General features: G+C 38.1%; 1 protein-coding gene across 1 annotated transcript; it reads right to left on the bottom strand.

Annotated features, from left to right (window-relative positions):
• Positions 1-2172: 2172 nt before the first annotated feature.
• Positions 2173-3159, bottom strand: LOC122732252 (casein kinase I-like). Its single transcript, XM_043972339.1, has one exon. The coding sequence runs from the start codon at positions 3157-3159 to the stop codon at positions 2173-2175; it is 987 nt and encodes a 328-aa protein (XP_043828274.1).
• Between the last annotated feature and the right edge of the window lie 17705 nt (positions 3160-20864).

Raw genomic sequence — 20864 nt, 5'->3', positions numbered from 1 at the left:
TCCCATAGCTCTGTATTGTCACTGGGGTCAAATATAAATTTCTTAACTTTTAAAGACCTTCACCACCTGTCCCCTAACCTCTCTTTCCAGTCTCACTGGACATGACTTCCTCTTCTAAACTTTGGGGTCTAGCTAAACTTGCTTTCTTTCTGTTTCTTACATATGAAACTCTCTCTCTCTCTCTCTCTCTCTCTCTCTCTCGCTCTCTCTCGCTCTCTCTCGCTCTCTCTCGCTCTCTCTCGCTCTCACTCTCTCTCTCTCCCCCCACCCCCCACCCCCATCTTTGCACTGGATATCCTTGATGCCTGGAATATACCCTTTCCTCACCTCTCTTTCTATTTTTCTTTTTCTTTTCTTTTCTTTTCTTTTTTTGGCAGGGCAATGAGGGTTAAATGACTTGCCCAGGGTCACACAGCTAGTAAGTGTCAAGTGTCTGAGGCAGGATTTGAACTCAGGTCCTCCTGAATCCAGAGTCAGTTCTTTATCCATTGTGTCACCTAGCTGCCCCACCTCTTTTTCCTTTAAGACATATCTCAAGCAGCACCTTCTGCTTATAGTCCCCAAATCATAGTCCACTCCCTTTGAAACTATTATGTATTTAATTAGCTTGTATGTATTTGTATTTATTCATTTTATATTTATTCAGCATATATTCATGTGGAATTTATTGCCTTCCCTCTTAGAATGCAAGATCCTTGTGAATATAGATGGTATCATTCCTTGTATTTATATCTCTAGGGTCTACCAAAATGCACCTGGCACAAAGGTAAATGCTTAAAAAAATGCTTATTGTTTGATTTATTATCCTTATTTTACATATGAAAATACTAAGGTTTTAGGGAGTAAATGACTCTGCTATTAACCACACAGTCAGGTGTTTGAGGCAAAACTTAAATCAAGGTTTCAACTTGATTCCAAGCATAGCTCATTTTCTACACTGTCTCTCTGTTTTATTGAATGTGCTGTGTAATTACAAAAATAAATAATCATGACCATCTTCCTGATCTCAAGTTCAAATTGAAGCTAGGTAGAGGAGGGAATAAGAATTGCATTCTATGGGACAAAATTTGGGACAAATATTCTTTTCAGATATATTCTTGACGCACATTTACAGCATATTTTTGATTGACCCCTCTGACAACAGCAGGTTGTCAATCTGATTACCTTTCCAGCTGTTTGTTATTCTATAGCCAATACATTTCTCTCAGCAATTTACATATTTAACTTTCTAACTTGTATTCCCAGCACTTAGCACAGTACCTGACATAAGGTAGATATTTAATAATTGTATATTTGTGTATAAATAACATGTTTGTATAATATACATATAAAATATAAATATGAATTACATATTATAACTATTATATAAATAATACATATTTTGAAATGTGAATTAAATGTATAAATATAAAAAATAAAAATGTTATAAATGTAAAATATAAATAATACAATAATAACTTTACTGTATGTGTATTGTATATGGGTTTACTAGTAAGATCCTAGCAACAATTTTTAAACAAATATGCTCTTGATTTTTTAATACCAAGAACTTTAGTTAATGCAGAATCGTAAAGACAATCTAAGAGAAACCCATTTTTCTTGTCTTTCCTTTGGTTGCTGTTGTTTCTATAATAGATTGGCAAAGTCTTTTGCATACTTAAAAATTGGAATCTTGGATTACACATAAGAGCCTCCAAAATGTCGAGGATATTTATGTTTACAGCTTGCAGACCCCAAGAAGGAAATAAACCAAGAGCATTGACATTTTTCACAGCCGTGGCTAAAGATGGTCATGCCTTTCTTCTGTAGTGAAATCTCAAAGCAGCAGAGTTGAAAATGAAAGGAAACAAAAATCAGTGTAGCCACGATTTCTTCAGAGCCAGCACTTGTATATCACCCATTTAGTAACCTTTTCCATCTTGAAAAACAAACTGGAAAGCTGAACACTGTTTTACTCTCTCCATTAATATTCCCATTTACAATAACTACAACTCAGGATGCACCATTACTATTGCTACCAGGAGCCAGCTTATACCTATAAGTTAGTTCTTTACACTCAGTAAATGGTTGTCCACAACCACTGGCAAGTATGTGCATAGGGACTAAAATGTCTACGTTTTGTGTGTAATTAAGTCCTGCTGGGATCATCTCTCTTCCTTAATCTGCTCTTCTTCATGCTTGGCAAACTGTGGAACTCTGTGGTGGTGGCTGATTTTGACCACTAGAGGAGGCTGTTTCCTGAGTCTCTTTCTGCTTCAGTAAAGTCCAATCATATAAGTAGTCATATTGATAGTTCATAGACTTGAAAAGAGTCCGGAATAACTGTCTTAGATAAAAATAATCTGGGGGTTCTTCAAAGCGGAGTGCCCTACAATAGCTTAGATACGTTGTAAATTCAGAAGGAAATCCACTACATAAAGATTCCACAGGAATGGACATTTTTTTTTCGATAATCTTTTCATACTTTTGCTTCCTTGTTGCAGCTTTTAGTCCTTGCCAGGGCAGGCTGGTTCTGTTAAAATACATCAATACATAGCCTAGAGATTCCATATCATCCCCTCGACTCTGTTCAATGCCAAGGTGGGCATTGATGCTGGCATAACGGGCAGTACCAGTGAGATTTTTATCTTTTCGGTATGGTATATGTTCCTTTGTTTTGCTGTCTCTGTACTTTTTGGCTAAACCAAAGTCAATAATGAATAATTTGTTACGGTGACGACCAGTGCCAATAAGGAAGTTATCTGGTTTAATATCTCTATGTATAAAATTCTTTGCATGAATGTATTGGATTCTACTGATCATCTGGTCAGCTAACATAAGGACCGTTTTCATAGTGAACCTGCGGGAACATATATTAAACAATTCTTCAAGACTGGGTCCCAGTAGGTCCATGACTAATACATTGTGACCCTTTTCCCGACCATACCATCGCATGTGGGCAATGCCCGACCCCCCTTGAAGAATCTTATACAGTTTAGCTTCGAAGAACAGTTGAGGATGCCTGGATGTCTGTGACTCAAGCTTCACAGCCACTTCCTCGCCACTATTGATGTTGACTGCCAGGAAGATGTCCCCAAAGGAGCCATTCCCGATCTTTCGTACCAGTTTATATTTTCCTCCAAAAACTAATTCGGACTCTGGGTTTTTGCTGATATTCATCCTGGAAATGGAGAAGAAAGAAGTTCCTCAGAGATATAGGGAGCTGGGAGCTGGTGTGGACCAGGACTCAGCCACAAAGCTTGAGGGGTGTAGGGAAGGGTTGCGGGGCCTGGAAATTGATTTTTTTTAAAAAAATGGAACTCTTTCACCCAAATCCCAGTACGCGGAGGAAGATTTCCCAGAGGTCCTACTTCATAAAGCCACAGGGCAGGCAACTTCTCCCAGTGCCCCAGCCAGAAGCCACACCTGTCCTCGCGGCCTCCAGGCCAATGTCCTGGGCTAAAAAGTACCCTGGTGATGGGTGGGGGAGGGGATGGCTCTCCTCTGCTACTGCCCGGGGCCACCAGGCGCCCACCTGCCAGAACCAAGGTCATTGTACCAATCAATATCTCACTACCCCCTTACCAGGTTTACTTCACACTTTCTCTTCCGGTCCAGACCCCAGTCGGGTCTTCCAGCTTAACTGGAATGATTGGTGCATCACAATAAAACCTAAACCAAATCACAATGAGGACCTGCGGTCTTGAAAAGTTGGGCATCCGGGAATCGTTACACAGCTTCTCTAACAGGCTTGTCCTTTTACTCTTGACATTTTCTAAGATATAAATCCAAGCTCCTTTCCCCCAGGGAACTGAGTCACTGCTTTAGAGACCGAGGAGAACTAATAAGAAGGGAGAGACAACCTAATCTGGGGAACGGGGCATCAAGGTACAGTTTAAAGCGCACAGGCTGTGGAGGCGATTTCCCAGGTTCAAATCCCACTTCTAACAAAATGTGTGATTTCAGTGCTAGTCACTTAACCTGAAGGGGCTTCCGCTTTATCTGTAAAATGAGGGAGGTGGAGTAGATGACCCCTGATCGCCTTTTCAGTTCTACTGCTATGAAACTGACCCTTATGAAACTGACCTTCACAATGAATTTACCTTTGATGGAATCCTACTACCAAACTTTCCCCCGCTATTAGAGGACAAATACATTTTCATCTTTCTTCCTTCGGTTGTTCTTTCCACTTGGAGCTATAGAGAAGGCAAAACAGATCAACGAATCAGTATTTTCACTTATTTCTTTTGTCCTCTTCTTCATAACTTCAATCCCACCCCAGTTCTTGAGCTTCTCCCCTGCCTCCTCCTTCAAACTCTCATGTTTACCGCACAATAGGGCAGTTCTCCTGCTGTTATTTCAACACAGCGTAATTCAGTGAAAGAAGGAGCACCTGTATATGATTACTGCCCTTGACACTTCCTAGCTGTGTGACCAAAGATGAGTCACTTAAGCACTCTTGGTCTCATTTTCTTCATAATTACAAAGGAGGAAGCTGTGCTCAATCACTTCTCAGGTCAATTTCAGCTATAAAGCTATGATCCTTTTTTAATTTGGTTCTCAATAACTTGTGCCCACATCACATTCTCATGTCTTCCACTTCCCTTTCTCAAATGTTTAGTTTCTCCATATTTTTTGAAGCCACTCTTCAAGTCTTGGGGGGCATTTCTTCTCATCATGTATCACAACACAGGTTGGGATCATTTCATTTTCACATTTTACATTTGTAGAAATTGAGATTAGAGTTAAAAGTTGTTTTTACATTTAATTGGGAAAAATAAACTATTATTCTAAAAAAAGAAAAAAAATGAGATTAGAGTAGGCAGCATGACATAGAAAGACAGCTGACCTTTAAGTCAGAAAGACCTGGACTCAAATCATGCCTCTAACATCCAGGCTATGTGACATATAGTCTATGTCATCTTGGCAAGTCCCTTTGAGGTCTCAATATATCAGAACAGAACATTCTTCAGAACTACAAATTACACAACTGTGAGGTATCACCTCATGAAAATTGACATGTTGTAGGGAAAACAGGTACCCTATTGGACTATTGGTGGAGCAGTGTACTAGTACAACAATTCTGAAAAACAATTTAGAATTATGTGAAAAAAGCTATTAATTGAATGCCTTTCTTGACCTCTACCAGATCTAGACAACAAAGAGATCAAAAGAAGAAAAGGACTCATATGCACAAATATATATATATATATATATATATATATATATATATATATATATCAGAGAAAGAAAGAAATGAAGGATGAAAGGAAGAGTAAGGAAGGAAAGGAGGAAGGGAGAAGTAAAGAGGAAGACAGAAGAGATGAATGAAAGGAAGGAAGGAAGGAAGGAAGGAAGGGAGAAAGAAAGAAACAAAGGAAGGAAGGAAGGAAGGAAGGAAGGAAGAAAAAAGGTTCAAAGAAATAGAGCGAATATTTGGTGAAATGAAAACAAGAATACAAGTCTTTTAATTTTAATTTTAGCAAATTTTCTACTATGCAAGGCCTTTCATGTTTCTTTTATAAAAAAAGGATAAAAACAAGTGCCTAATACAGCTCTGATAATATGACTGTAGTATACAATCATTTTAATATCCCAATTCTTCAATGGATCTGTGATCTCAACAATTTGGGAACCCTCCTTCAGTGACACAGATCATAACCCAGCCATATCCATGCACAATTCATGTTTGTATCTTCCCATAAATTTACCATAGGTGATCTAATGCAATATTTGCGAGGCCTTCTTGGAGTTGTTTTGTTATTGAATTGATGTCAATGGAGCATAAAGACTTTCTCTCTGTTGTGCTTTCCATATATGACTAGCCCATCTTTTTTTCTCCCATCACACATTCTTTTGATGACATCCTTCACAATCCTTTTTCTACACAATAAAGAGGAACTACCTATTTATGACCTCCAGATGTTTCTCTTTACAAATGACTTTATACTGATGGCTTCAAGCCCTAAAACACTGAATTGAAATCTGTAATGACCCAAAGAACCCAACTGAACTATCAAAGCAGGAAAATAAAACAAATAAGAAAGTGAATGCCTTTTGATGAAATTATGACATACAGGTTGAGCTGAAGCAGTGAGACTTTCCCCTTTTTGGGAATTCTCCAAACTGATGACACAAGGGCAGCTTAAGTGAACAAGCTAGTCCATATAGAAAATAGAAAAAAAAGAGTTGGGGTCAAGTGCCAGGTCTACCATGCCACACATAGAATCATAATGTCGTATAATAACATATATTTTTATTTTATTCACATCTTCTTTTCATATTACCATAATTTCCCAATATATCCACTCCTCTCTTCCAAAGAATTACCCTTAAAATAAAGAGAGAGTTAAAAAAAGAGGGAAAATTTGAGCAAAATAAACCTACAATAAATTAAATGCAAGCATTGTTTCACACAGGGAGTCACCCACCACTGCAAGAAAGGCAGGATGGGGGCAGCTAGGTGGCACAGTGGTTAAAGCACCGGCCCTGGATTCAGGAGGACCTGAGTTCAAATCCGGCCTCAGACACTTGACACTTACTAGCTGTGTGACCCTGGGCAAGTCACTTAACCCTCATTGCCTAAAAAAAAAAAAAAAAAAAAAAGGCAGGGAATTGCATTTTCATATCTCTTCTAAAAAGAAAAGCTTGCACATTATAATTTCAGAGCATTCAGTTTCAGTTTGGTGTTGTTGTTGGTTTGTTGTCCTTTTCATTAATATATTTGCATCGAGATTGTAATTATATTCAGTATATTGCTTTTTTTTCCTAACTTTTATATTTTTGCAAGTACACACACATATGGCTCAATATATGACTGTATCATATTAATCTTTTTTACAGTGCACTATTAGTTCTTTACATTAATTTACAATTTAGCCATTTCCCAATAGATATTTTGAATATGAAGATATTTTGTAATATATTGGATATTCTATTTTTTTAATCAAAGAATATGGAAAATTTAGTCCCTTCATTTACATAAATTCAAATTGCTTTTCAGCATGATTTGTAATTCAATAGTAGTTATCTTTCTCCAACTTCTCCAAAACTCTTTCAAACTTTTTCATCTTTCATAATTTGCTGGATATGAGGTGAGAACTCAGATTTATTTTAATTTGACTTTTACTAGTGGTGATTTAGAACAATCTTTCATATGGTAACTAATGATTTGCAGTTCTTCTTTTAAGTATCATTTGTTCATATTCTTTGCTTAGTTATCAATGTGGGCTGGCTTTTGTTCTCACATATTTCTATTAGTTTCCTATGTGTCTCAGATATCAAATCTTGTCAGAAAGATTTGATGCCCACATTTTTTCTAATCAAATGCTTTCCTTAAAATAGTTGCATTTTTTTCCTGCAAATGATTTTCAATTCTTTGTAATTGATATAGCCTCTTATATGATTTGTGAACAATCTTCTTCCTTATTTGTTTAAGAATTCTTTCCCTAGCTGTGACTACCTGATTTCTCTCTCTCTGTCTCTCTGTCTCTGTCTCTGTCTCTGTTTCTGTCTCTGTCTTTCTCTCTGTCTCTCTCTTTCTGTGAAATTTGCAATATTCATATTACATAACTTCTTAGAGCTAATTATGATATATGATGTAATTATCTAAAATTGTTCTAAACCAGTTTTTAAGCCAAACTGCTAAAGTTTTGAACTTTAAAGTTTTCCCAATAATTCGTGTTACATAAGGAGCTATTCTTCAAGTAATTTATATTCTTAAGTTTATTGAATTCCACTGTTTCTGTTTCTTCTTTATCTAGCCTATTCTATTGAGCTACGTTTTTATTTTTTAGCTAGTACCAAATATTTTTGATGATTACTGCTTTATACTCTTAAAAGTGCTAGCTATTTCTGCTTCCATCCTGATTCATTTCATAATTACCCTTGACATTCTGGAACTTTTGTTTCTCCAAATGTTATATTTTGGCAAAGCTCTGTCAAGTATCCTTTTGATAGCTTTATTGGTATAGCAGTAGAACTGTGAGTTAATTTGGAAAGCCTGGTCAGTTTTATAATACTGGTATGGTCCAGCCAGGAGCACTGAAAAGTTCTCCAGTTATTTAGTTGTTATTTTTTTAAAGGAACATTTTGTACTTATATACAGGTCTTCAGATTAAATGCCAGATGTTTTATTTATTTTGTAGTTGTTTCTAAAGTACTTCCATTTCTATAATTTCCTTTCATATTATGCTATTATAATTTTAGCTCATGCTTTGGACTACTCTGCTGATTCCTATTCCCCCTAATGGATTGGCTTTCCGCAATTCAACTACTTTTATGAGCCAAGGACTGCAGAAGTGTGAGTCAGCATCCCTCTCCCCCACACACCAACCCCCTCAACACTAGACAGGATTTTTGGAAGCAAGGAAGTTGTAATGCAGACCAGAAACAGTTGTGGTTTTGCCCTCAGGTGAATTTATCTGTGACCTAAATATGGTCCTTTGTGTCCAAGGAATAGGAAAGTAGTTCTCGAAACTTTGCTGGGTAACTCCTGAGGTTGTAGGAAGCCTCCTTTCTGACTTTAAAAAAAAAAATCTTGACTGTTTATATGTGTTGTTATCATTTACACTGATTTAAACTGCTTTGAAAATTGCATTTCCTGGGGACAGCTAGATGGTGCAGTGGATAAAGCACTGGCCCTGGATTCAGGAGGACCTGAGTTCAAATCCGGCCTTAGACACTTGACACTTTTTAGCTGTGTGACCCTGGGCTAGTCACTTAACCCTCATTGCCCCGCAAAAACAAAACAAAACAAAACAAAAAACCAAACAAACAAAAAAAGAAAATTATATTTACCCTGAGAGTATTTGAATATGATTTTTATAAAAGGACTGCATTTAAAACCCCTAATTCCTCTGGCTCTGAGTAGTCCACTGTATTAGATGCAACATAACAAAGAATCAGGTGCTCTGCTACCCTCAAGGTTCCAGGACTAACCAAGAAGGGACAATAAGAGGTGGGACTAAATTTCTACTACATTAACCCACCAGCCCTGACCAGAGGTGCTTCCTACCATGATTATCAACTAGCTAACTTTAATTTAATTAGTGTAACAGATTTAATTCATATAACCCTTGTCCCAAGTATAAGTGGGACTCTCTTCTTATTGGTGGAAATGAAGGCCTTGCATTATGTGTGGGGTGGGGTGGAGTTGAGGAGAGATAGAGCCTCAGTTCTCAGTACCCCCTGACCCTGGCTGGTCAAGCTTTAAATTCTCTTTGAGTGTTGAGTCAGCTTCTAGATTCCAGAGAGAAGAAGGAAGTGACCAATTCCACTTCAAGTTACTGAAGGAAAAGTTTCTAGGAAAGCCAATCTCTTATTCTAGAGACTTGGGAGAGTTTCTCCTTGGGTGAAACCTAGGACATCATCTTGGTTGAATTATCTCATTCCCAATGAGACAGCTCCTTCACCCTCTATTGTCTAGTAAATATTCTCCTACGTATGCCTTTTTTATTGCAGTTTTCCTAAGATTTAGATAAATGTGTTTCTTTACTATTCTGTGTGTGTGTTTATTGTGGAACTTGTATTTGCTGGTAAAGTAGCTCTAAAGAACTTTTCTCTTCAGAGATGACAAAACAATAAAAAGTTATCATTAACCCAAGAATATCCCCCAAACTAACAATATTTCAAGGAGAAGATGTATATCCTTCTAGTCTAGTAACTATCCCCTTTCTCTGAGGAAAGTGGTAACCTCAGGTCCCAAATTCTTGCTTCTTCTTCAGTCTTGAATGAATCCTCCTTGGAGAAGGGTCTGGGAAAAGAGATGAAACATATCTATTTGGTCTCCTTTCCAGCCATACAACAGCTTTCATGCCATGGGTGAGCCTAACTTCACATGTGGGGCCCACATTAACATTTTAGAAAACAGTATTTAATAAGGTGGTATAATAATGACAGTTGGTATAAAACATCCCTCTAAAAGTTCATAACATATTCTTCTAGCACATACAGAGTTCAAGAAAATGGGCTCAAATGTATGACACACATTGTAAGTACCTTATAGGTACTTATTCTTTTGCTTCAGTATTCAATTGTTCCCATTAGATATGGTACACCATCCCTCTCCTCACCTCCAATATCTTTGTAGACCATTCAGTGTACTGTCTTCATCTCATCCAGTCTGTCTTTGGGTCAAGACACTGCCATCAGATGTTCTGGGGAGGCTTCTAGGACAACAATAGGAAGATGGAAAATCCCCAAAACATTCCAGTATCTTTACTAAGAAAACCCCAGATGAGGGGCAGCTAGGTGGCTCAGTGGATAGAGCACCGGCCCTTGAGTCAGGAGTACCTGAGTTCAAATTCGGCCTCAGACACTTGACACTTACTAGCCATGTGACCCTGGGCAAGTCACTTAACTCCAATTGCCTCACTAAAAAGAAAAATAACAACAAGAAAACCCCAGATGAGGCCAGAAATGGTTAAACTAGATTGAAACTACTCGGACAACAGCAACCTCTAGTCAAGAAGCAGAAGCAGGGTGAAACAGAGGTAAAAGTCCTTTCTTCTGTCTCCTCCCCTAACCAGTTCATTCTCAAAGGTTGGATGCTCTCTACTAGCTTGCCACTTTCTCAAAATCTGTAGTTCTAACTAACTCTGAGGTTTTATATGTACTTCAGAAAACATGACCAAATTCCTCACTCAACCTAAATATTGTTTCTTTCATTCCTGGGACATGTTTACACCTCATGGACAAACTAAATATGTTCTCAGATGATGAATGGATTAGGGTTTTTATCACTTACTTTATTTGGGCTGTGGTAATTGATCAACCTTTACAGCAAAATGCTGCTGATTTGTGGCTTTATTTTGTATCCTGATCTATTACTGCAGCTATTAACTCAATTAGTTTAATGACTTATTCCCCAGGATTTTCTAAGTTAACTATGTCTTCAGCAAAGAGGAATAGTTTTGTCACCTCTATTTTGTATCATTATGCTTTTATTTTATTTCTTGTTTTATCACTATGGCTAGCACTTTTAGAGCCATGTCAAACACCAGGAGGAGAAGGAAGCACCACTGCTTTACACATATTTATTGGGAAAAATTCTAGTGTTTCCCCAATCCACTGAGTTCTAGCTTGTGGTTTTACACTGACTTTTAAAAGTCCTTTTTCATGAATGTAAATTTCATAAAATAATTTTCATAAACACATCCTTTATAAGGATTTTAGTATGACTAAGTTTTGTACTTCATCTAAGGTCTTTTTCTTTATCCCGTGATAAGATGAAATTCTTTTGAATGTTTTTGTTGTTAACATAGTAATAGTAATTGAATTCCCATTGTTGAATATTTCTTACATCCTTTTATATGCACATATACATATGCATACATACGTGCATACAAACATACAAAAGCTGATCAAAGTACACACATTTTGCATCATTATTGTATTATTTTAGCCAAAATTTCATGTAAATTTTTAATTGATAATCATTGATAATACTGGTTTGTAATTCTCTTTCTTTGTTTTAGATTTTCCTTATAAACTATTTTGATAATGTGCTTTATTACTCATTTCAAAGCATAATTTACATAGTATAAGTGTTGATGTTTCCTTAATTATTCAATCAAATACTTACAGGCAGCTAGATGGTACAGTGGATAGAATGCTGAGCCTGGACTCAGGGAGATCTGAGTTCAAATCTGACATCAGATAGATGTTATCTGTGTGACCCTGAGCAAGTCATTTAACCTCTATTTGCCTCATTTCCTCATCTATAAAATAGAAACATACTGGAGAAGGTAAATGGCAAACCACTCTAATATCCTTGTCAAGAAAATGTAGAGTTGGGTAAGACTAAACAGCAACAGGCTATTTTTTTTTTTGGATAATTTTGTTTGCTTGTTTCCCCCACTAGAGTGTGAGCACTGTGAACTCCAGGACTTTTTTTTTTGGACTCTTTTTGTTTCCTTAGTCCTTGGCACAGTGCCTGGAACAAAGTAGACATTAAATAAATGTTTACTGATTATAATTGACTAACTAACTGATTGTTCCAGTTCCTGTCTTAGCTTTCTTCTTTTCCTTCTCTGGCAGAGATGAAGCCCTTTGGTTTCATTCCTGGTATGTCTACAAAGTCAGCTTTTTTTTTTTTTTTGGTTTTGTGGGACAATGGGGGTTAAGTGACTTGCCCAGGGTCACACAGCTAGTAAGTGTCAAGTGTCTGAGGCCAGATCTGAACTCAGGTACTCCTGAATCCAGGGCCAGTACTTTATCCACTGTGCCACCTAGCTGCCTCCAAAGTCAGCTTTTTGAATTGCAGGATATAAATTCACCATTCTGGGTCCCTGCATTGAGTAACTTCTAGAGGGTCTCAGTTTGGTTTCAGTTCCCATATTTTTTAGACAACACCAGTGACCATGTTGCCACCTTACCCAAGTATTCAATTTGCTTTCCTTTCTTTCATCTGATAGTATCAATATATTCTCTTTCTTTTAGAATGGAAGGGGATGAGTGGTGTTTAGGCAATTCTACAACAGTAGTGAAGGTCCCCACTCTAGGATCAGATCCCCATTCCTGTGACAGTAATTTTAAGTTCACCTAATTCCTTGCTCTGCTCTCATTTTTTCTTATTTTTTTTCCTGACTGGGCAATGTCTGCCATTTCTTGCTGGATAGAGGTGATGGAACTCCTAGGGTCAGCCCCCTAGGCTGGTGAGTATTCATGTGCTTGTTCTAGGAATGTGGAGGTGGGTGAAGGTGGGGGTATTAAGAGTGTGCTATTTCATAAAGGATTTTACCTTGCCAGGGTTTCTGTCAGTTTCTGTGGAAGAATAAAAGCTTAATCTTGCTCTTAGTCTTAATGTTTACTATCTGTGTGTCCTTAGGTAGTGACTTCCCTTCCTTGTACCTTAGTTTCTGTAGAGATAACAAGTTATATAGTGAAGTCCCCAAGTATGAGAGCAGGGGTTGGAATGAGAAAAAAGACAGTAAAAAAGGGGGTGCTGATATCCTTGATAGATGTGGGAAAATGACAGGGGTATGGAAAGTAACAGCAAGCAGGGTCTTTATAAGATGAATGGAGCAAGAGAATCTTCTGTCATTACCTTTGGTGGTATTCAGCAGAATGCAAGTGGGAGAGTTCCCCATCACTATATTTCTCCAAAAAGATGCTGAAGCCCTTGTTGAGTGTTGTTGTAGGGATGTCCTTTTTGGACGTGGGTTTGGATGGACTGGCTGTGTGTTGAGATTCATTCTAAATCTGAGATTCTGTCATTCTGTGATCCTGACTGAAGAAATCCATGGTTAGTGTTTAGCAAGCTATAAAAACTAACCGAGGGGCAGCTAGATGGCACAGTGGTTAAAGCACCGACCCTGGATTCAGTAGTACCTGAGTTCAAATATGGCTTCAGACACTTGACACTTACTAGCTGTGTGACCCTAGGCAAGTCACTTAACCCCCATTGCCTGCAAAAAAAAAAAGAAAAAGAAAAAGAAAAAAAACTAACCAAAGAATATGATAAGGTAGTCAGAAGTAGAGGACAGTATAAAGTTGAACTAGTTTCCAATAAGGTCAGGATTTCAAAGGGAGAAAAATGAGATGAGGGCAGAGGTAATGGAGTGAAAAAGCAGAGGAAAATGGATTAATTAGAGAATACAATGAGAATCAGTCAGTTCCAGGAGAAGTGAAAGAGTGAGATAGATAGAATGAAAAGAGGTTGTGGTCAGAAAGGGTATTTTCAGAGGTATAAGTCATAGATAAGAAGAGTTCTTGGGAACTATGAAAACATGAGTTTGATCATCCCTATGTGTAGTTAAGGATGGTGATGAACCGCTTGGGGACCAGAGTGTTTAATGGGGGCAGGAAATCAATACATATTTTGAAGTCCTTCAATATGAGAACACAGGTGAGATGAAGATGGTGAGTCAGATGCTAAATCCCTTGACTAAGGAGGAAGAATGGCCTGGGTATAACCAGGATCTAGATAGGCAAAAGTCTACCATAAATAAGCTTTCAGAGTACTTGGATAAATCAAGTTTTTGATTCATTGTTCTAGACTATATAAAACCCAAATGAAGGAAGAGAAGCAGAAACGGGGGAAGTCTCTACCATCAAGAATTCCAGAATCATTTCTAGCCCATATTTCTCCCACTGGAGGAGGCAAAATATATGTGTTGTTATTGTTTAGTGATTTTCAACTCTTTCATGAGCCTTTTTTAGGGGATTTTCTCGGCAAAAATAAGCAGTTTGCCATTTCTTTCTCCAGCTCATTTTACACTTGAGGAACTGAGGCAAATAGTATCAAGTGAATTGTCCAGGGTCACATAGCTAGTAAGTGTCTGAGGCTAAATTTGAACTCAGGTGCTCTTAACTACAGGCCTGACACTCTATCCATTGAGCAATCTAGCTGCTTAGAATGGATATAACTTCTTTCAATTAAATGATGATAACAACAATGACAAGAAAACTCTTTTGGGTACTTTTCTGAGATGTTTTAAATTAAAAGGCAAAAGAACAACTAATAGTCTTATAGGAAATCACCTTGACTCATTTACCAAGTGATTCTAACTCCACAACATTTCTGGGAATTCTTCCTTCACCACTGCAGCCTAATTTGGGCCCTTCCTCATGATCTCTTCTCTTGCCTATTGCAATAGCTTTCTAATTGATCTCTCTCTCTCTCTCTCCTTCATGCTCTTCACTCTCTAATAGACCCTCCATACATCTGCCAAAATAATATTTGAGTTTTAGGCCTGACCATGACACCCCCTTGCTGAAGAAGCTCCAGGGCTGATGTGGTTTTAGGACAATTTAAGGCCAGGAAGACCTGCTTTCAAATCCTGCCTCAGACTCTTATGAGCTTGGTAGGTCACTTAACCTCTAATCCTCAAGAGAATGGCATTGAGTTTCTCTGGCTCTAAACCTATGATGCTTTTAATTCCCTACCATCAGTGGAAAAAAAATGGGTTAATCAAGTAAGAACTGACCTCATCTCTTTACAAAAAAAAGCAATGCTTTCATTCCTGCCCCTTTCCCCTAGCACACTTTGAGGGAGATCGTAATTTGTTTTGCCATTATTGTTTCCGTATTACAAAAAGTGAAATGAAGCATTTAACAGGGGTTAAGTGAATTACTCAGGGCCTTAACCAAAAGTCAATAGCAGAAGTGGAATTAGGAGTTAAGCATGAATGAGTCTCAGTTTGGAGACAGTATGATTAGGCAGGTGTCTGTTCACGGGCATAACCTCTTCAGTCCCCGACATTTAGATTGTTATAGTTTACACTAAAAAAGAATCTAAAAATACTCAGGAAGCTTTCAAGTTGCCTAGCACAGAAAGAACAGAAATGGACATAAATCCTGAAGCAAATGTAAGATGGTGTGATGGCTAGAAACCCCTCATCAGAACCTGGAAAAGGTGGATTGCAGTCCTCGTTCTGGTATGCAATGAAAGGGAACCTGGGTGAATCATTTCACCCCTCAGAGTCTCACAAACAAAAAGGTGCTGGTAGAAGGAATTCACTACAACAATGGTATTGAAGTCCATTATAAAACAATCTCTAATGGGAACAAAAGAGATGTGGGGATTATTGAGTGAGGAAAGAAGATCATAGAACAAATGAAAACATGAATGTATTGCAAAACATTTATAACGAAGGAGAGAGGCCCACTCACAGGGCTGCCTTTGGGAATTGATCTTGCCTTTTCCCTTGCAGAGCAAATTAAATGGACCTGGGAAAGAAGAAATGACAACAAAGAATCAAACAAGAAAGTCAGAGTGAAGTAAACAAAATGTTGGGGGTTTTTTTGGGGGTGCAAAAGGGTATAATTGTTGCCAATGTTTCTCCCTTCTTTAAGCATCTTCTCATACCTGTGTACCCTCCGCTCAGCTGTCAAACCAAGCTTCCTAAGATGAAGATTGGACCATATCTCTTCCCTTTCCTCAATTTAATAAACTCCCAATGGCTCCCTATTATCCTCAGGATCAAATATCAGATCTTCTGTTTGGCTTGTAAAGTCCTTCATACCCAGGCTTCTTCCTACGTTTCCAGTCTTCTTTCACCTCACTTCCCTCCTTGTTCTCTGAGACTCAATGACATTGGCCTCCCTGCTGTTCCCAGGACTAAGGTTTTTTCACTAGCTGACCCCCATTCCTGCAAAACTCTGCCTCCTTGTTTCTACTTCCTGACTTCCTTCTAGGCTCTATAAAAAGCCCAACCTTCTAGCAGATGCCTCTTCATTAATCTTAGTACCTTCCCCCAGTTCACTATCCTAATTTATCCTATTTGTCCATAATTGTGTGCATGTTTTCTCCCCCATTAGATTGTGAGCTTCTTGGGTGCAGGGACTTTTTTATTGCCAAATTTTGGCGCAATGCCTAGCATACCAATGCCAGTTGACCATTGTCAAGCCCTCTATCTTGACAAATACACTTTGAGCAGAAGATGAGAGGAAGGATGAAGGAAAACTGAGTCCTCAGAGGCAAGTGAAGCAGAATAACAAACAGCACCTAGAAAACTGGAACCTTACAGCAGTCAGAGACTAGTTTGAGGTGTCTCCTTTGCTTCAGTCTTTGCCAGGTGAGAGTGAGCTGGGAAGTTTTTAGTGGAAAGTGACTTCCCTGTGTTAACACTAAGCAGAAGGGGGAAATGAGTCCACAGTGAGATATGGAAAACCACAACTACAACAACAGCAACAGCAACAGCAACAGCAACAACTGAGAGAAGCTGAGGGAAAAGTGTTTGAAATTTCACAAGCAGTTTAGCATCGAAAGCTCTGAATTAGGGTCACCTAACCCTGCTTAGAACTATGGTCAGCTCTAACACATTGACGTTTCAATCAGAAGGAATAAGGAAATTAATTGAACCTAAGGTTAAATATACAAGGGCCATCAGGCAGGAAGAAGGGACAGGGAGAATTCTGCATTCCCTGGCTTAACAAGAGGCAGATGCATAAGCATTTTGAATAACTGGAAAGACGCTCTGGCTGTTTGACACACCTCAGGAACACTGCCTTTGATCTTGGCTATCTTCAGGCTATTCTCTGTTTGCTTTGACTGTGACCTGGAACTAGTGTCTGCTCTCAGGATGCAGCCTGCTCAGCTCCGTCTTTTTTGTATGGATATGCTGATACATATTTCTTTTGTTGTTGTTGTTTTGTTGTTGTTTTTGCTAAGCTAGTAACTGACACTGCTATGCTTTAGGAAGAATTTGAGACATTCATTTGGCCTTCTGGCCTTCAGCAGTATTCCCAGGTAATGATACAACTCAGCTTGAATTCACCTTGAAGGGATACCTATCGGCAGCCCACTCATAGACTCCTCTGCTCTTTTCACAGACACAAGGCAATATGGAAAAGAAACCTCTGATGGTTAGCTGCCTTTGAGCTTGCTGGCAGGGGATGAACCAGACAGTATATTCCAGCTTCCTATATCACATGTAAGCTCAAATATGTGAGGCTCTAGAACCTTTCCAGTTTTCTGGTTTAAGCATGAAGTTGAAAGATAAGATTTCAATTAAAAAACTCCTTATGTATTTTCATCCAGCACCTACTATGCGTAAGACAATGCAAGGCATTGGAAAGAAAAAGGCAGAACAGGAAAAAAAAATAGTCCTTGCCTCCAGGAACTAACATCTTACCGAAATATACAAAAGATTTTAATTGAATACAAGATTTTTTTTTTTTTTTGGTGAAGCAATTGGGGTTAAGTGACTTGCTTAGGGTCATACAACTAGTAAGTGTTAAGTGTCAGAGGCCGGGTTTGAACTCAGATCCTCCTGACTCCAGGGCTGGTGCTCTATCCACTGCACCACCTAGCTGCCCCAAATGCAAGATATTTTGAGATGGGAATGGGATAACAAGTAGGTAATAAGAAAAGCCTTCCTAAGTCTTAAATGGCACCTGAGTGAAGTCCCAAAGGAATCTAAAATTTTGAGAAGCTGGAAGTTCATTACCTACATAAGGGGTATACGCCCTGTGCAAACATAGAGATGGGTCACGGGTTGCAGAATCTGGGCCACAGTTTAGAATGAAAAGTGTGTGATGTAGAGCAATGTGAAATAAGTACATATAAATAGGCTGGAAGCAGATAGGGAAAGGGTTTGAAATGCCATATTGCAGTGTTTTGTATTTTATCCTTGAGATAATGAGGAGTAATCGATGGTTCTTGAGCAAAGGAATGATATACTTTTGGCAACTCTGAGAATGATAGATCAGAGGGGAGAGAAACTGGAAGAAGACATACCAATTAGGACATTACTGTAATAGTCCAGGTGAAAGGTGGTGACTTTTTCTGAATAAGAGTACTATTTGAGTTCATGATCAGAAGAAGACTGATAAACCAGATTTGGTAGAGAAAAGAACAATTAGATGTAGGGTGGGGGAGCTGGGTAGGGGTGAGGACAAGTAAAAAGTAGATCATTCAGAGGTCATTAACCTGCCTGGCTACATAGATGTCAGTACTTGCAATATAAATAGGAATGTAAAGATGACAGTTAAGCTTAGGGGGGAAAGGTAATGAGTTCTTTTCTAGATATTCAACAAGAAGGTGCTAATATAGGGCTAGAACTTGAAATACAGTTGAAGACTAGAACTTAGATTTGGGAATCATCTGCTGAGAAAGAATGGAATCCCCAGGACCTGAAGAGATAGCCATGAAATAGAATCAAGAGAGAAGAGGAAAGGGACCAAAACAAAGTCTTGAGAAAGAAAGAATTGTGATTAGGGGGCAGGGAAGAAGTGTGTAATTTAAGATTCTAAATGTGGATTCTAATCTGTTCCCCCAGTTTGGGGGGAAACTGACTAAAATCACTGATAAAACGAGTTTAGGTTTTTAAGGGTTTATTGAAAAATAGAAAGAAAAAGATTGAGAACAGAATTCCAACAGCCTGGCATTCCTATCTTTCCTCAAATTTCCTGTGAAGTCCTCTTCCGCCACCACCACCATCAAGTCAGGAACCCAAAAAAGCAAGAGCTCTCTGTGCAGGCTCCCTTTCCTCCTTCCTGTCTCCTCCCAGAAAATAGGAGGCTCCTCAAGTTGATTGGCTGGTAGCCTTGAAAGACAGCACCCATGAGCAAACGTCATTTCCTGACGCCAAGAAAAAGCCACATGGCCTTGCCCTCTGAGGCATTTTTCTCATGGCGGAGCTTTCCCACAGCAAGTCTCCAGTAGGTGGCATCATTCCAATCATTACAGTAGGAGAGATGAGAATCATAAAAGCCAGAGGAGAAAAGGGCTACATCAGCAGTGTTAAAAGCTGCCAATAGGCCAAAAAAATGGTCCTCAAACAAGGATTTCAGAAACAGTAAAAAGATCATTGGTAATCTTAGAAGAGAATTCAGATAATTCAGATTATGAAGGCAAGTAGGAGGTGAAGAAATAAAGGAAATTTGTGCCAACCATTTTTTTCTAAGAGTTTAGTGGTGAAAAGATAGAAAAATAGAAGATATAATGACATATATATATAAGATATGTGCATATCATATATCATATATGATGTATAATAAGATAATATATAATGTGAGATATATAAAATTTATAGGGTATGTAATAAGATATAGGATAATTGAGAATATGGGAAAGTCAACTGAAAGATTTTAAGGATAGAAGCCTGAAAAAATTTTAGAGAAGAAAGAAAAAGATAGGAACTTGGAAGGAGTAGGTAAGAGGTGAATGAAAGAGTAGAAGAAGAAGAGAAGGGAGTTTCATCTTGAAAACTAGAGCTATTGAATCACAGGAATTAGAAGAGGAGGTAAGAGATAGCTAGCTATAGAGAGGAGAGGGAAGAACCTTTAACAGAACTCTTGCCCTTCAGGGTCCTATGATACTGGTAAGCCACATCAATTTATTGTCTATTAAATAGCAGGGAAGAAAAATGAATTTGAATTTCTGTCAGTAAATATAGATTGTGGTAGAAGTTCCCATTGCCTAAATTGGGGCCACCTCACACATGAAACAGCCCCTTCGGGGGAACTCTTATAAGTGGCAAAGGTACTGGCCTGCCTTGGTAGGGTGAGTTTCCTCATCCTGGCATTTCTTATATTAATAAAATCATAGGTTCACTCCCTATTGCTATGTGTCCTTTTATTGCCCACTTTATGCATATAGAAGCTTTAATAAACCCAAGGATGTTTCATAAATAGAATGCTTTTGATTAACAATTTATCTAGAGCACACTCTGGGGACTACATCATATTTGTTTTTTCTTTTGAACAGAAAAAGACTGCTTACTTTATAGTGACAGGAGTCTAGGCCACATTATTGAGAATTTTATTGACTTTGGGCACTTAGGAAAAACTGACCTGATGACCTAAAACCCCCAACTGATCCACACTAAATATTACATTTGTTTGTTTGTTTTTAGAAGGATTAAGATTAGGAGAGTGGGATGAATGGATAAGGAAGGGACTTTTAGAGGGATGGCTAAGATAAGGAATAAAAGGGTAAGGGGAGAATATAACTGGCATGAGAATACATGGAAGAGAAGAAATGAACAGAGAAGATAATGGGGTGCAAAGAGAAGGAAAATAGTGAATAAAATAAGATGGAAGGAAATTCGTTATTATTATTATTATTATTATTATTATTATTATTATTATTATTATTATTATTATTATTATTATTATTTTGCAGGGCAATGGGGGTTAAGTGACTTGCCCAGGATCACACAGCTAGGAAGTGTCAAGTGTTTGAGGCCCTATTTGAACTCAGGTCCTCCTGAATCCAGGGCCCGTGCTTTATCCATTGTGTCAACCTAGCTGCCCCCAAAGATAGTAATTATAGCTTTGAATGTGAATTGAGAAAAAAAATAACAAAATTCATTTGGAAAAACATAAAATCAAGAATATCACAGGAAACTAAAAATTTTTTAAAAATACATGATAATTTGTTGTGTATTTGAAAGGAATAGCAAGTTGTACATAGTAGATTTGCATTTTCACATGCA

The sequence above is a fragment of the Dromiciops gliroides genome, chromosome 6 (genome assembly GCF_019393635.1).
Source record: "Dromiciops gliroides isolate mDroGli1 chromosome 6, mDroGli1.pri, whole genome shotgun sequence".
Classification (NCBI taxonomy): Eukaryota; Metazoa; Chordata; class Mammalia; order Microbiotheria; family Microbiotheriidae; genus Dromiciops; species Dromiciops gliroides.
Note: the sequence above shows the minus strand (reverse complement) of the source record. Positions and strands in the feature narration are given on the sequence as shown.

Coding starts and splice junctions, on each gene's coding strand:
- LOC122732252 (XM_043972339.1), bottom strand. CDS start 3,159: ATGAATATCAGCAAAAACCCAGAGTCCGAATTAGTTTTTGGAGGAAAA.